This window comes from Rhinoraja longicauda, chromosome 26, assembly GCF_053455715.1.
Source record: "Rhinoraja longicauda isolate Sanriku21f chromosome 26, sRhiLon1.1, whole genome shotgun sequence".
NCBI lineage: Eukaryota > Metazoa > Chordata > Chondrichthyes > Rajiformes > Arhynchobatidae > Rhinoraja > Rhinoraja longicauda.
In genome coordinates this window covers 24,358,252-24,375,467 of record NC_135978.1, presented here as the reverse complement: position 1 = coordinate 24,375,467, position 17,216 = coordinate 24,358,252, and the positions used below count along the sequence as shown (strand labels likewise).

General features: G+C 41.1%; 1 protein-coding gene across 1 annotated transcript in view; it reads left to right on the top strand.

Annotated features, from left to right (window-relative positions):
- The first annotated feature begins 1,835 nt into the window (after positions 1-1,835).
- LOC144606354 (clathrin heavy chain 1) overlaps positions 1,836-17,216 on the top strand; it is a 79,561-nt gene continuing 64,180 nt past the window's right edge. The window contains exons 1-2 of the mRNA XM_078422381.1: positions 1,836-1,971; positions 2,069-2,230. Coding sequence (XP_078278507.1) covers positions 2,189-2,230 — 42 coding nt within the window. The 5' untranslated portion in view covers positions 1,836-1,971; positions 2,069-2,188. The remainder of the gene's footprint in view (positions 1,972-2,068; positions 2,231-17,216) is intronic.

Below are 17,216 nucleotides of genomic sequence, written 5' to 3'. Positions count from 1 at the left end.
AAAAATATTAAGTTCAGGGCTAATCTCTTTTAGTTTGAAAAAAATCTTAGATGATAGGGCATTTATATGTGACTGGAAGTTTCTCTCCTTGTCAATGCATACTCTGTTCCAATCTAATTGACACACAATCCATTGATAACCTTGCCTTAGATCAACACTGCTTTTTTATCTACCCTTAACTTCACCAATTACCACCCATACGTTCATCTATATATGTCAAGCTCTGGAATCAATTCTCTAAATCTCTCCACATCTAATTGGTTTATTTTAGAGATACTGCATGGAAACATGCCCACCGAACACCTGTTCACACCAGTTCTCTGATATCCCACTTTCTCAACCATTCCCTACACATTCGAGGCAGTTTTACAGAGACCAATTTACGTACAAACCCATACATCTTTGGGAATGTGGTAGGAAACTGGAGCATGTGGAGAGTGCCCACAGTCACAGGGAATACATGTAAACTCCACACAGACAGCACCCAAGGTCAGGGTCTCTGACATTGTGACTTAGCAGCTCTGCCAGCTGCACTACTGGTAGAGCTGATGTGGGAGACTGCATAAAAGTCAAAACTGCACAATGCTATAATGGGAATATTGAAGGTTATCTTTACCCTACTCTCCTGGAAAAAAATGACTGGGGCATTATTTTAATCAAGCTTCTGGTCACCTGTCATATCTCTGGCTGCACCTCATTACAAAACACGTGCAAAATATCTCAAGATACTGTCTGAGTTTGTTTTACACGATTAAGGGATGTGGTTGTTATTTTCAGCTTTGAAAGGAAATGGCTGAGAAAAAAAACCCAGGTAGTGATAAATAAAAGTAATCCATCAGGTTAAAATGTCACTGATGTCAGAATACAAATGACAATGAAAAATAGCAAATTTAAGATATTCTAAAGTTTTTGACATAACAATTAAGAGATGGAGGACTACATGAAGGATAAAAATGGGATCGTTTAATAACCAGTGGAATGGATTCTTATCTATAATGTATTGTAGGGAGGTGTCATCTTTCAAATGAATGTTAAAAGAAGGCCTTGTCTTTCCTGTCGGTGATGTAAACGATCCAATAACACTCTCCAAAGAGCAGGGCAGAAATCCCAAGCGTCCTGATCCTGCACAATATTTATCCTTCAACTTACGATTACAAAAGAAGTCACTTATTGCCATTTATGCTTTTAACTGTTTACCCCCAAAAAGTGACAGCACCTAAAAGTAACGTTATTGTTTGTAAGGTTTAAAAAAAAAGCTTATTAACATAAAGGTCATAGAGTTGACCTGAAACATGTTTCTTATTACTGCTGTTTGTTCTATCTGTTATTTCCAGCATATTCTGCCTCAAGTTAAATTTTGCACAGCAGGAAATCAGATGCTTTGCAAATTAAACTTCGCATAACTTATGTTTAGTTTTTAGAATTAGAAAAAGATCTCCGGTGGGTGAGCATGAGCACCCAGCTGAGAGAGGACGGTGCAACCTTCCACCACTGCAGCAGCGTCAGCTTTTAATGAATGAAACCAACCGCAGGAAAGGGGCAAAAACCCGGAAGCTGTGGAGGAAGTGACGCGAAATCACATGCCAATGATGTGGCAAGAAACTTGTATCGAAACCTACGCGGGAGAAAATAGTCCCTCGAAGTTCCAGCCTCCGGGAGGAAATGAAAGTAAAATAAAACAATATTTAAAAAAAGGATTAGAATTAAATGAACGTGGGTTCTTTTAAAATGTGTTTCAGCGATCAAAGGAGCAGAGTTAGAGAGGAAGGGTTGGGGTATCTCCTTCCCCTTCCTCGAGGCCAGGCTGGCGGCGGCTCACCCTCAGGGCGGGGCGGGGCGGGTGTAGCGCTCCGCCGCGCTGTTTCCGGTTCGCCGCCATTGCGGGTTGACTGCTGCTGTGCTGCGGCTTGTTGCCCCGGACGGTTTATAAGGAGGCAGAGGGAGGGCTGAGGCCGCGCTGCTGACGGACAGGTGAACTCTGCGCTCGGCCGTGAGGGAGACGAGCGGGCTGCGGTCGATCCAGCCATGGTGTAACCGGCTGTCATTTTTTTTCTCCTCCCTCATTCAGGTCTCCCCAGCTCCCCCACACTCGCTCTCACTTTCCGCCTCCGCCGAGACGGACCCAACCCGACCGCTGGCGACCGACACGACCCGACCGCTGAGGCCCGACACCCAGCCCGGCCCCGACATGGCGCAGATCCTGCCCATCCGCTTCCAGGAGCACCTGCAGGTAAGGTCAGGCCGCCGGCCGGTGCCGCGCCCTCAAGCTACCGGGCCCGAAGCCCCGAGTCACGGACCGCTTCCAGCCCGGACAAGTGTCATCCGCCGCCCGGATTGATGTCACTTTCCTCTGGATTAGTTGATTAACTTACATGATGCATGATATAATTTATATTATACATAATACGCATGTGTAGTGTAATTAATATAACGTCACAATATTTAAAATACGATTCTTTACTGTATATACATAATTTATCTGTCGTATAGTATATTGAGTCCTTCCCGGGCCAAATCCTCTAGTTCCTTGGTGGAACATCGGGCTAAGGAAGGGTGGGGGAGGAAATAAATCCAGAGCTGAAAGTTTAAACATATCGTCATGTGCGTGACATTATGCCTGATTTATATATAATATGTAATTAAATAGAACCAAGTGACTCGGGTTTGAAACCCCCTCGGGTTGATTCAACCGTGAACTGCAGTGGGGCACAATGTCGCTTGTCGGAGGAAATGTTTATACTTTCAGCTCTGGATTTATTTCCTCCCTCCACACGCCTCCTTGGCCTAATGTTCTACTGAGGAAACAGAGGCTTTGGTCAAGGAAAGACTCTTGGAAATTGGAGCTCAGGTTGTGCTGACTGCTGCTGTCCTTTTTTTCTCACTCACTTGAAATATTTAACAGCTTGACACGTGAAGGTGTTTCATCTTGAAACTGAAACGTTTCTCCAACTCTAATTACTTTCATCAATCTGAAGTTGGAGTTGCTACAACTGAATTATAAATCAATGGATTTATAGCTTGGGTTTTGAGCTACTGACATCTTGTGTTAATTTGATGGCATGACTTAGTTATTTTGGAGACTAAAAAGATTGTAAAGTTTGGGCTTTATCTACACTTTTTTAAACTGAGAAGGAATAACCTGAAGTTTGGTGGTTTATTTTGAAATACTTGGACTTGTCCGGTAAACTAGAATTGGAAACATGGGTTATGCCATTAATTGTCTGGTAAACTAGAATTGGAAACATGGGTTAGTCATGTGACCCTTTGAACCTGTTCTGCCATTCATTACTCATGCCTGGCTGACCTATTTTGGCTATTTTGTTGCATTCTTAATTGATGTAATATCCTGAAATCTATTGACCAGTTCTGAGCATCCACATACTGTCTTAGACAATAGACAATAGGTGCAGGAGTAGGCCATTCGGCCCTTCGAGCCAGCAACGCCATTCAATGTGATCATGGCTGATCATTCTCAATCAGTACCCTGTTCCTGCTTTCTCCCCATATCCCCTGACTCCGCTATCCTTAAGAGCTCTATCTAGCTCTCTCTTGAATGTATTCAGAGAATTGGCCTCCACTGCCCTCTGAGGCAGAGAATTCCACAGATTCACAACTCTGACTGAAAAAGTTTTTCCTCATCTCTGTTCTAAATGGCCTACCCCTTATTCTTATACTGTGGCCCCTGGTTCTGGACTCCCCCAACATTGGGAACATGTTTCCTGCCTCCAATGTGTCCAACCCCTTAATAATCTTATACGTTTCGATAAGATCCCCTCTCATCCTTCTAAATTCCAGTGTATACAAGCCTAGTCGCTCCAGTCTTTCAACATATGACAGTCCCGCCATTCCGGGAATTAACCTAGTAAACCTACGTTGCACATCTTCTAAATGGGGCTATGTCATCTCAGTTCTAAATGCCCGTTACCTTTTTCTGAGATTGACTCTGGTTCAAGGTTCTTTAGGTAGGTAAAATGTCCTACATAGAACGGTACATTACAGGAACAGGCGTTTTGGCCCACAATCTCTGCGCCAAGCTGATGTCAAGACTATCTCTTGTCTGCCTGGACATAATCCATATTCTTCCATTCCCTGCATATCCATACATCTATCTGTAAATCTCTCAAATTCCACTATCGTATCTGCCTCAATCATGACCTCTGGCAGTGCATTTCAGACACTTGCCAACACTGCACATCTCCTTTAAACTTTGCCAAAATGCTCTTGTATTTGTTTTTTTTTCCATTTTGGGGAAAATGTTCTGACTGTCTATCGTATCTATGCCTCTCATAATTTTATATACTACTATCAGATAGCCCCACGACTGACGATCCAGTGAAAACAATCCATGTCCGTCCAACTACTTCCGGTTGCCATAATCCCCCAATCCAGGCATTGTTCTGGTAAACCTCCTCTGCACCCTCTCCATAGCCTCCATATCCTTCCTGTAATGGGGCAACCAGTCTGCAAGCAATACTCCAGATGTGGTCTAATCAAAGTCCTGTAAGGCTGCATAATGACTTCCTGACTATGCTCTGTCTCGACCTATGAAAGCAAGCAGTTCATATGGCGCTTTTACCACTCTATCGACTTATGTTGTCACTTTCGGGGAGTTATGGACTAACCTTTTGTACATCAATGTTGTTATGGGTTATGCCATTATTTGTATATTTTCCCCTTGCACTTGACCTCTCAAAGTGCAGCACCTCACACTTGCTTGAATTAAACTCCATCTATCATTTCTCCCCCCCACTTCTGCAGCTGATTTATATCCCGCTGTATACTTTGACTGGCATCCTCACAGCCTGCGACCCCAGCAATTTTGGTGTCATTTGCAAACTTGCTAACCAACAGAGGTCCCAGCACAGATCCTTGCAGAACTCCACTGGCCACAGACCTCTAGCCCGAAAATTGCCTTTTCACTGCAACCCTCTTTTGTCTTCTATTAGTAAGATAGTTTGGAAGCCATATGACCGTCACTGTGAGTCACGTGCATTTTAATCTTCTGGATCAGCTTACCTTGGGGAACTTTATCAAATGTCTTACGAAATTCCACGTAGAGTACATCCACATTGATCACCTTTACCACCACCTCAGAAAACTTGATCAAATTAGTAAGACACGACCTGCTGTTTACAAATCCATGCTGGCTGTCCTTAATCAACCCATTCTCTTCCAAACGGGAGTAATTCCTATCCTGAAAAATCCTCTTCAGTTGGTTCCCTACCACTGACGTGAGGCTCACTTCCGTAATGCCCACACAGAGCTCCATACTCCGATCGAACCTCTAAGATAATCTGCTTTCCCTGCAATACTCCTGCATTGAAATAAGCACACCTCAGTCCATCAGTGTCATCGTATTCTTTCACCTGTCCCTGTCTGCCCTTCCTTTGAGACTTACTGGCCCTAACCTCTCCCTTTCAATCATCCCTAATTTCTGACCAGTTACTGTAGTTCCCACTGCACCTGCATTTATCTGGTTGAGCTATGATGTTCAAATTTCAATGAGATCACTTCCCTGCTTTCAACCACAAGCCCAGTTGATCTGATCTTTTCTCGATAATAACCTTTCACATCTGTGGGCCATACTCTTGATCTTATTAGATTCTGATAATTGTTTTCAAGACCAGGACTGCACAATACAAGTGTTGTCTTACATAAGCGTCCTAGTTATAGAACATGGAAATGGGGCCTTTAGCTCAACATGTCCATGCTGACCAAGATGCCCTAGGATAATTTGCTTACGTTTGACAGATTTCCCTGTAAACCTTTTCCTATCCATGTACCTATCCAAATATCTTTTAAATGCTATTATACCCGCGTCAACCACTTCCTTTGCAGCTTGTTCCATATACATACCACCTGTGTGGAAAAGGTTGCCTCTCGGGTTCCTATTAAATTTATCCCCTCTCACCTTGAACCTAATTGCAGTAAGATGTCAATAAATCCCTGTATAATAATAAAGGAGAACATGTCATTTGCTTTCCCAATAGCTAGCTTCTGTCCATGTTAATTTAATTTTGTTTGTGTGAATGTGCACATAGATCCACATGAACATCTATAAAAGTCATTTGGACTGGTACATGGATTGAAAAGGTTTGTAGGAATATAGGTGTAGATAGGGCATCTTGGTTGACATGGGCAAGTTGTGCCAAGGGGCCTGTTCCCATGGTGTGGACTCTAACTCTTTACTCTAAATCAATCTGTTACATTCTTAAAAATCGCAGCAATTAAAAATAGGTAATCCCATGATGAAACACTGATGGAATAGCAATCTGCTCTACAATATTACAGGTAGTAAATGCCAGCTGCAGGGTTTTTTTGGCATCTAACCACTAAATAAAATGGAAGAATTGTTCATTTTCAATTGCTTGTTGTACTAGTGATGTTGGGCAAATGATTTGCAACACTAATTGTTTTTGTCCCTGCAACCAAAATCTATTTTGTATTTGCCCTGGTGATGGTCATGGCATTAAATGGTACAATTGAGTTGTAACAAGGAATTTACATTGAATTTGTTGGAAACGTCATTCTCAGTTGTCTGTGAGCCCACGACTGGAAGTGGCAGTTTTTTTAATTTCTTGGTTTGAGAATTGGTGATAGTTTTTTTTTTTAGGGGGGGGGGGTGGTGTAATACACCAAAACTGGCACATTTGGGATTTCTGTGCCATGCTGTTAGAATTTCTGGATATTGAATGTTTTATTCACATCCCAACATCTTAAATTCGCTCTTTATGTTGAGCATCATTACCTCTGAATTGGTTAAGATGAAAGGGAATCTGGGCCCTGGTGAGTGTAGAGGAGGCAAAGAGGTAAATATTAGCTGGTGATTCAGATGTCAAGCCAATGTAATTTCCAAATAGGCAGTGAATTATTGGATGTATGCAGTGGCATAGAAACATTATATTGAAGTGTTATTCTAATACATTGTCTTCCCAGAAATGTTGATGTGTGAGGTGTATGTTTCCAGTACTTAAATCATGAGCATTATTGTAAATGGCTAGTCAAATTTCAAGTATCTTATTTTATTGAATCAGCAGCCTTTTACAAACTCCATTTCCTGACATTGAGATGGTTCTTTACATGTTAACTGGAGGCTAAACAATGCTTCAGAGCAGGACTCCAGTTGATTCATTACATCATGGACAATCTTTGAAACAAACATTGTTAACCATAGGCTCTTAAGTACTTCAGAAGAGTAGTTATTACCTGGGGTTCCCTCTTTTGCTCGCTCTGAGTCTCATCACAGTATCTAATGTAAAATTGGTGGAGGTCTTCAAACCAAAAAATGACTCAACCTGGTACGTTCACCTTGCTTTAGTCATGAAGAATTTCATTTGAATATCCATTTTGGGAAGAAACTTGAACAGCTGTTTATTGTCCTCAGATATTGGACGTGCAAAGCTTTCACTGGAATTTTATAGGATAGTAACTGGCACAGCATTGATTGACCATTACTGTATGCATTAACTGTAATAATATTTGGTATCCATCTATAGCTAAGGAAGAGCACATGCATATTGATTTCAAATTTGTGAAGTTTGAGTGTGTAAAAGGGACCTGATCCAAGGCATTGCCTATCCATTCTCGTCAAGATGTTGCCTGACCTGCTGAGTTCTTCCAGCACTTGTTTTGTTCAAGATTTCAGCATGTGCAATCTCTTGTATCTCGGCTCTCAAATTTCAGTTCCATTGGAAAATGAAATGCAACCTTCCATATTTTTGAACATGTAATGATAGGTAGGATTGTACCTGAAAATATCAACAACTCCTACCTCCCCTTACTCTTTTTCTGCCCCCAAAAAAACCATTCTATTCACTGTCAAGTTCCTCCAGCAGATTGCTGCTTCCACATTTTTGACCAAAACACGTTGACTTATCACGAGGTTGTGGATGGTTTAAAAGCTGTCTGTTTTGTCTTGCTGCTTCTCTCCCACCCTGATTGTTATTGACTACCTCTCCGAGCTGGAATTGAGAGCTATCACACCTCCCAGTTTATAATCCACCACCTCCTGGTAAAACTTGTAACATCTGCACCCAATTAAGCTTCTTACACAAGTCATTGGTTCCTAATTTGATAGTTGTGAAACTTCATTATTGTAAATTCTGACCTGATGGAATTGTATTGTTGGAAACTTCTTGGGTTGCCATTAAAGATGTTTTGTATCCATTTGTGCGTTTGACAGACTTAAATCAAATGGCAAAGTTCAATTGTAACCAAACTGCTTGAAGTACTCTTCAAATCTGTTTGAAAAGGTTGTTGCCAGTCTTGATCAGAGCATTTTGATAAAGATCTTCAGTAAACAATAGACCTGGACTTGGCGACATGGTCAGGCTTTGCCATCAACTGTTCTTCTCATTGGTGCCATTGAGCAAATGGGATGCTGTCAAAAGACCAACGCCATCAACTTTTAACTGGAATTCTTCCCCATCCCCATATTCCAAAGACGTTTTAGTTTGTATATTAATTGACTACTGTGAATTATCTACAGCTGGGTGACTAGATGGGTGAACTTGATGTATGCGGAAACTGGTTGGGGAAATAGATTGCTCCAAGAACCAGGATTGACTTAAAGGGCTGAATAGCAGGGGAAATGTAGTAAGAGATCCAATCATAGCCATTGACTTATGGCTTTGACTCAAACTGTTCAAATGTCATAAAAGTAACGTATTCACTATACAATTGTTATTGTTTTAAAACATAAAACCTCCCCATGAGGATTCAAAGCTATTTAAATCTGAGCTGTAAATAAGTACATGGTTAATTTAATGTAAGAAAATAACTGCAGATGCTGGTACAAATCGAAGGTATTTATTCACAAAATGCTGGAGTAACTCAGCAGGTCAGGCAGCATCTCAGAAGAGAAGGAATGGGTGACGTTTTGGGTCGAGACCCTTCTTCAGTCTGGTTAATTTAATGGTTTTCTGCATGGTCAAATTACTTGTGTCTATTAAATGACATGCATCCTGTCAAATGCAGGACATGGGAAACTGCAGATCCTAGTTTACCAAAAAAAGACAGTGCTGGAGTAACTCCACAGGTTACATGTTCTCCAGAGATGCTGCCTGACCTGCTGAGTTTCTCCAGTGCTGTCTTTTTTGAAAACTAACATCTGTAGTTCTTTTGACATTTTACTGTTCCACTGCAAAAGCTCCTCTAGTTTGCCTACTTTGAAGAAATGTTCTCCTCGCTCTGACAAGAGTTCTGTGAGACCCACGCTGTGACTCCTGCTATACTAACCACATTCCTCAGCTGCTGCCTGACCTGCTGAGTTGCTCCAACACTGTTTTTGTCCAATAGCTTGTTCAGTTGTATTGTAGTTAATCATTTGGAGCTTGTATCCTTGTACTCCAAATTCACCTCAACACCAAATTAATAATGGATGAATGTAATGTTACTGCTGCAAATTGATATAACAGAATTAAATTGTAGCTAATATGTCTTTGCATATGTGGGTGTTTGCACTGATTTATAACTGTTGCCTTTAGTGGCTGACAGCAATCGAACTGCAGTTGGTGATCCACTTTTTTGAAGCTAAATATTAGAAAAAGCCTCTTTATCAGCCAAAATTCTCAACACTTTGCTGTTGGTTTAGTTTCATAACTTCATCCTGTTGACTTGGTTTACTATTGGGACTCCATTGGGAGATTGCCTCAGGCTTTACTGATGCACTGTTTCCAGCTGCTGTTTAAACTGGTCTGCTGGTCTGACCAATTTTCCAGCCTGTCTTGGGCTGAGGCCCAACCTGACATTTGTACTAACATCTGCCTGGCATCCATGCAAAAAAAAAATCAGTGCCTTTCTACGCTTGGTGGCACTGAAACCTAGTGCCCATGAATCTGGGGAACAGCACTCATTGGGATGTGGGGCCATTCGAGTTGGGAGGAGGAGAGCAAGTTAATTCTGAAGAAGGGTCTCAACCCGAAACGTCACCCATTCCTTCTCTCCCGAGATGCTGCCTGACCTGCTGAGTTACTCCAGCATTTTGTGAATAATTCAATTTTTCACTGGGTGGTTCACTGTTCCCATCCTGTCCGCTTTAAAGACTGCAGTGTTCTAAGGGGCTGTGCTGAAAGGACCCATATATATTGGTTTCCTTGGGGGCTTGATGTGCTTGAACTCCTTGAATCTTCTCAACTTGTTTTTATAAAAATTGAATTTTGATCACTTCCCTGGCAATACTTCCCAGTCTAGTTTTTTTTGTGTCCTGGATGAAACTGCATTAATAATTTTTTTTAAAAGTGCTGGAGGAACTCGGCAGGTGATGCAGCATCCGTGGAGGCATTGGACAAGTGATGTTTCAGGTTGGGACCCTTCTTCAGACTGCATTAATAATTGGTTTTCATTGGAAATTGGTGCTGCAGTAAGCTTCATTATTGTTCAGACAATTAAGGTCTTTAAGTCCAGATGCAACCCTCATCTGGTTTTTGACTCTTAATTGCGTCGCTGCCTTCAGCTGAATGGGGAAGATTGTTCTGTACAGCATACTAAATTGTTGGAGACTATTGTGTAGTAAAATGGTAGACTTTTTTGAAATGCCAAGTTGTTTCTACCTTAAGACTACTTGGTCTCTGCAGATTATGACTCAAGCCATGTATGTGTATGACTTTAAATAGATTCCCTATCTTGTTTTGGGTGTGCTTTTAGTGCTATCTGCCTGGAATTTAAGCAACTGCTTCTTTATCAACTTGATTGGTTTGGGTAATATATTTGGCATAGAGGATCTAACTGCAGATTACTTTCTCACCCCTTATTCTGCCTTTGCTTTGAATTTTACCTCAACCACGACATATGGATTTAAACCTAAAAGTGGCTGATTTTCAAATTTGCTATTTTATAGTCCAAAGCTACAATTTGACAACTTTTTTGAAAGAACAGTATTGATGTTTGACTGTACCTTTTTTATTCATCAGCCTTTTTTATAACTGGTGCTTTATATTGTTAGTAGCATTAGTTTATTGACTTCATGCTAGTTTCCTGGCAGCTGTTAACTTGGGAATCTAACCCATGGTGTTCAATGAATTGGAATAAAGAAGTTTCTTAATGAAGGACACATCTGCAGTGGCTTTTTTACTTGTGATGTATTATCAGTGAGCTTCAGCTGCCTGCATATAAATGAATATCTTTGGCTTCACTTTGCATGTGTTGGATTAACTGGACTCTTGCTTCTGGCTCTAAATTTCAAGTCTTGCTCTATTTTGAGCACCGGGATGTGCATTAATCATGAATGGTATGCATATTATCAAAGACTCGTGAAAGAGCTCATCTCTGCATGTATTTTGTGAACCAATTGAGATTTGATGTACTGTGCACACTTTAAAGCACCAGACCTTTTGGCACAGAATATCGTTAGCTATTTAATTTATATTATTATCACGCGTACCAAGGTACAGTGAAAAGCTTTATGTTGCTATCCAGTCAAAGAAAAGGCTATACATGATCACAATTAAGCCATCCACAGTGTACAGATACAGGATAAAGGGTACAGCGTTTAGCGAAGATAATGTTTGATTAAAGATAGCTTGAAGGCCTCCAATGAGGTCGATGGGAGGTCAGGACTGCACCTTAGCCGGTGTTCAGTTGCCTCAAAACAGCAGGGAAGAAACGGTCCAAACTTCTGTACCTCTTCCCTGATGGGAGAAGGGAGAAGAGGGAGTGACCAGGCAACCTTGATCCATTGCACTTTGCCAACCGCCACAACAGGTCTACGGCTGATGCCCTTTCCCTGGCCCTACACTCATCCTTGGAACACCCTGATAAGAAGGACACCGACGTCACACTCCTATACCTATACAACAGCTCTGCTTTTAATACCATTTCCCATACAAGCTCATCGCCAAACTCATGGAACTTGGAGTTAGCAATCCACTCTGCAACTGAATCCTTAACTTCCTGACCAGCAGACTACAATTAGTGAAGATGGGTGAAAATCAATTCACAATTACAAATATCCAGCACTAGTTGCATACCTTGGTTCTACCTGAAGCATCTCATTGCTGCACAGAACTCTTGACAGTAGTTTTCATAGAAACGATGAACAAGAGTGAATTGTGGATTTGAGCAGTGGTGCGTTTGTTGTCCTTCAAATGTACTTGTGTTTAAAGTCATCCTTGAGATTTATAAACCCTTGGGTATTGTAATAATGTTCACTTAAATACTCTAATTAAAATGTTTTAAATATGATTGGAGCATTTCCTTTACTTCCTGTTTGTATTTCCAATGTAATTAAAAATTTCATTGTGGTAAACAAAATTTGGCAGAATCCTTGTTTATTGTGTAACTGTCAAATTTTGCAATCTTGTGGGCAATGACCTGTTAATCCATTGCTTGTAGTTTGGGGCTGTGATCATGAATTTGCATGAGCTGGTTGGAGATCTGGATTCTGATATTGGAGGCTAATTTATTATCAAGGAGCAGAGCCGAAGTTGCTGAATGCTGGCTTTGAGTTACCTGGGCTCTGAGGCTGAATTAATGATGCTTGAAGGTCTGGTCATTGAATATAGCTTTTCTTTGTGATTAACTGTTCATAGGGGACAGGTTTCCCCTCTCCTGTCCCCAAGCACCAGGATTGCCTGTGTGGTTCTATGAATTTTTGAGCTGTCCAAAGTAAGCTCTTTTGCCAGACCACATTGTTATCGAGTTTAACTAACATTCAAATTCAGTTATGTACAAGGAAACATGTTTAGTGCTCGTTTTACATTGTTGCAACTTGCACTTCTGCAGTGTAGCTCATCTAGTAACTAAGTAACCATTTTGGATCTAATAAATAACTTTTTAAACAAAGGGCAGTGCGAAGTGTGGTATTTTTGTTGGCAGTAAGCCTTGTCTGTGTGGCGTTGAGCACGTGTTGCTTTTCCTGTAGAGATTGCACATAATCGTCAAATGTGATGGAACCTTAATGCAAGAAACTGGGGATGAATCAATCCATATCTTTTTGTAGGTTGGTTGTGGAATCGCTTGAATACCCAAGGCCCAGCTAGTATTTTCTCTCTAGATGTTGTAGTGCTGATTGGATACTGTTTGACAAATCTGGCAAGGTTTAGATATTAGTGTCGTGTCTGGAACTGGTACAAATTTCCAAGGAGCAATTGAAGAAGTAATACTGAAGGCTTCTATCTGGAATAAAATTATTTTAGTATTTTTAAATGTCACATCACCTTGTGCACAAAATTAACTATAAATATAGCAATCCATGTAATTGTGCCTTTCAGTTTCTGGCATTTTAAAATGACAGGAGTGCACTGTGTTCTGGCTGAATGGTGGGGCCATGGGCAGAGCTTTTCTATTACAAGAACTTTAGTATAAAATGTTTGTATGGTAATTGTTTTACCTGTTTTATCTTCATTTTGATAACTGAGCTATAAAAAGATTTTATAGTATGAAAAATATTTTATTGCAAGGTTGGTGTAACAATTGAGTTCCATGTGGTCATAGTAATCTATTAATTTATTTTCTGGTCTTGATGTTTTCAGTTTGCCTCTCAGTTTGCCTTCAGTATGTCTCAACTGATGCACTGATTAGAGGTTCAGATTGCCATGCAGTTGTTGGCTTTGTTTACAGGGAACATGTTTACAGTAACTGCTATTGACTGACCTACCATTCAAGTTGGTACAAGTGTACAAATAGCAATTTGGTGGAACAACTTGCCCATTGTTCTTTCTGATCAAATATACAGAATGATATTGTGATGGCTTGAGTATAGGTTCAGCATTGTTTTGTGGTTGTTGGGCTTGATTAGTAGCTGAAAGTTGTCATTGATATAATTACCTACGTGGTTCCATGTTGCCACCATATTTTTCAGCATTGTCGACATCTAACTATAACGGTGTTGTGGAGAAGATCAACAAAGGCAACTGATGTTGCTTTGAGTCTGTTTCCATTGGGATCATCTGTGCACAGCCTTGACCTGAACAATTTTTGGGAAAGTGAGATTGTGCGTGAAACTGTACCCTAGGCTTTTGATAATGCAAGGAAAATATGTTGTATGTAAAATCATTGATTTGGGAGGGGTGCCATTAAAAAGTTTTATTTTTTAAAAGTGCAGACAGACTATATTTGTCTACCTTTGACTTCTACATAGCACCTTTCACAACATCAGAGTTGGAGTGCATAAAAAAAAAGTGAGGTCTTGAGCTGCCCTATTTATCTATTTCATAGAGTAACTTTAAAACAGTTTCATCTTTCGTGTTAGCCATGGAGACGCAGCATGAAAATGGACCCTTCAGTCCACAGAGTCCCTGTCAACCATAAATTCCTCATTTGCACTAATCCTGTTTTTGTTTCCAAAACAAATTGCGCACACAAGCTCCAGGTGTTAACGGTACAATTGCTCGGTTGTCTAGTAAATATTCATGCAGTTTAAACTGCAATTAGGATGAGAAGGCATCTTTGGATCACGTTCCTTGCGCATATGTCTTTGTGTTTGTAATTCCTGTCCTGTGACTGCAAACTTGCCAGGCGATGGTTTCTGATCACGTGTTATTTTGCTGTTTTAATTTGTGTTCCAACTAGGAATCTTGCTGGGTTGAAAGAACTTGACAGTTTTGGACCACAGCACTTGCATTGGAATTATTGGCTTGGCTTCCTGTTGTAGTTATTAGTGCTAGATGTAGCAGTTTTACTTCCTTCCTGGGATGGAGTATGTATTTTTCCATTGACTGGAGTAAGTTTAGGAAAATGGCAAACTGTTCTTCTTGAACTTGGTACTTGCAACTTAGCTCTTTGCTGCTACTTTAGCTTTCTGAAATTGGGGGTGATTATTCATAATATTGTAACGCTATTCTCACGAATGTGGTGCCTCAGCAAATTGTGGATAGCGCTATCTCTTCAGAACTGATGAGAAATGTTAGTCTGAAGAAAGGTTCTGAACCGAAACCTTGCCACCTTAAATTCCATGTGGCAGCACAGCCGTTCTAAAAGAATGTTAAAACAACTACTTTTGACCTGGCTCAAAACTAATGGTCCATTTCGCAAGAGAAGTTTTCCCTCTGTACTTGAGAACTGGACTTCTTTTAGCAGATATTTTGATGCACCGAAAAGATGTTACCAATGCTGTCCATAATCCTCACTTCATTGGAAGGATAAGCAAACTAATTACTTGTCTCATGGGCAAACATCTTCAGTACTTGGCTTCTAGTTATATTGGAAAAGTAGCATTATTCACATACTCAACATTAGACTCCTGACTTGAACACATTTTCCATCCTCTTTATATTTAGCAGACAGATGAGAAGAGTAGCATGTGTTGGAAACATCCCTAAGGGTGAAATTCTGCCTTCCAAGTGGGGGAGCAACAATTGGGATGATAATTAAAATCTCACAACTATGCATTGGTAGTCGATCCTGCATAAGAGACAGAGGAACATCGCCTCACAAACCAGCTCCTTCTCCTCCCCCACCCCTGCTCCGACCTCTGCCAATTTTTTGTTTAGTTTATTATTGTTGCATGTACCAAGGTACAGTTAATAGCTTTTGTTTGCATGCTATCTAGTTTTTAAAAAACTATTCATGAATACAATCGAGCCATGCACAGATAAAGGATACAAAAACATAGTAAAAGAATATAACATTGAAATCTGTTAGTCCTATAAAATATGCTTCAAAGCTCTCCAATGAGGTAGATGGGAAGTCGACTCCACTGTAGCTGATGGGAGGACTGTTTAGCTACCTGATAACTTCAGGGAAGAAACGGGTCCTGAGCCTGGAGATTTGCTTTTTCAAACTTGCCTGTGGGGGAGGGGAGAAGAGGAAGTGCTTGGAGTGAGACTGGTCCTTGATTATGCTGACGGCCTTGCCGAGGCTGTGTGAAATGTAGATGGAGTCAATGGAAGGGAGGCTGATTTGTGTGATGGTCTGGGCTACATCCATAACTCCAAAATATTGCAGTCTTGGATGGAACTGTTCCCAAACCAGGCTGTGATGCACCTCGATAAGAAGCTTTCTATAGCGTATTTGTAAAAATTCCTATCCAGCCATTAGTTACCACATTAGTCTCATCAGCCACCTCTCAAATCCCATAGAACTATAAGTTGTAAATTTAACCTCTGAAAACTCGCTGGTGCTCCAGATCTAATACTTCAGACCCAAGACATCTCTTGGTGCAAGAGATTCCATAGTTCCATTAGTTCCAAAATCGTCTGTTCTGGTTAATATTAAGGCTTTTAATGAACTTCTGGCTTGTTAGAAATCTTTTTACTACATCCTTTGCATAAGCTTCCAGTCTTTTGATCCATTAAATAGTTATCTGCAATCATTTGTAGTAGTACCCTGTACTTAATCTACACTTAATATTGAGGTTGTACTGTCTGACCCAGCCACTGACATTTAATAGACAATCATCAATCCACAATCATAGAGTACATCTTGATTTTAAAAACTCCCATCTGCATTTGCTTATAGTCTGAGAAAAGATGAAGGATACAGACTATTTGTTCCTAAATATTCTCAAACTCTATCTTAGGCTCTCCCTCATCTACTTTGATACAGAGGGTGTGTAAGAAAATAACTGCAGATGCTGGTAAAAAATCGAAGGTATTTATTTCACAAAATGCTGGAGTAACTCAGCAGGTCAGGCAGCATCTCAGGAGAGAATGAATGGGTGACGTTTTGGGTCGAGACCCTTCTTCAGACTGATGTCAGGAGGTCGGGACAAAGGAAAGATATAGGTGGAGACAGGAAGATAGAGGGACAACTGGGAAAGGGGAGAGAGGGACAGGAACTATAAAGTTGGAGAAGTCAATGTTCATACCGCTGGGCTGCAAGCTGCCCAAGCGAAATATGAGGTGCTGTTCCTCCAATTTCCAGTGGGCCTCACTATGGCACTGGAGGAGGCCCATGACAGAAAGGTGAGACTGGGAGTGGGAGGGGGAGTTGAAGTGCTCAGCCACTGGGAGAACAGGTTGGTTAAGGTGGACTGAGCGAAGTTGTTGAGCGAAACAATCGCCGAGCCTGTGTTTAGTTTCGCCGATGTAAAGAAGTTGACATCTGGAGCAGCGGATACCTTTAGATGAGGTTGGAGGAGGTGCAGGTGAACCTCTGTCTCACCTGGAAAGACTGTTTGGGTCCTTGGATGGAGTTGAGGGGGGGGGGGGGGGTAAAGGGACAGGTGTTGCATCTCCTGCGGTTGCTGGGGAAAGTGCCCGGGGATGGGGTAGTTTGGGTAGGAAGGGATGAGTGGACCAGGGAGTTCATAATCATATCATATATATATATACAGCCGG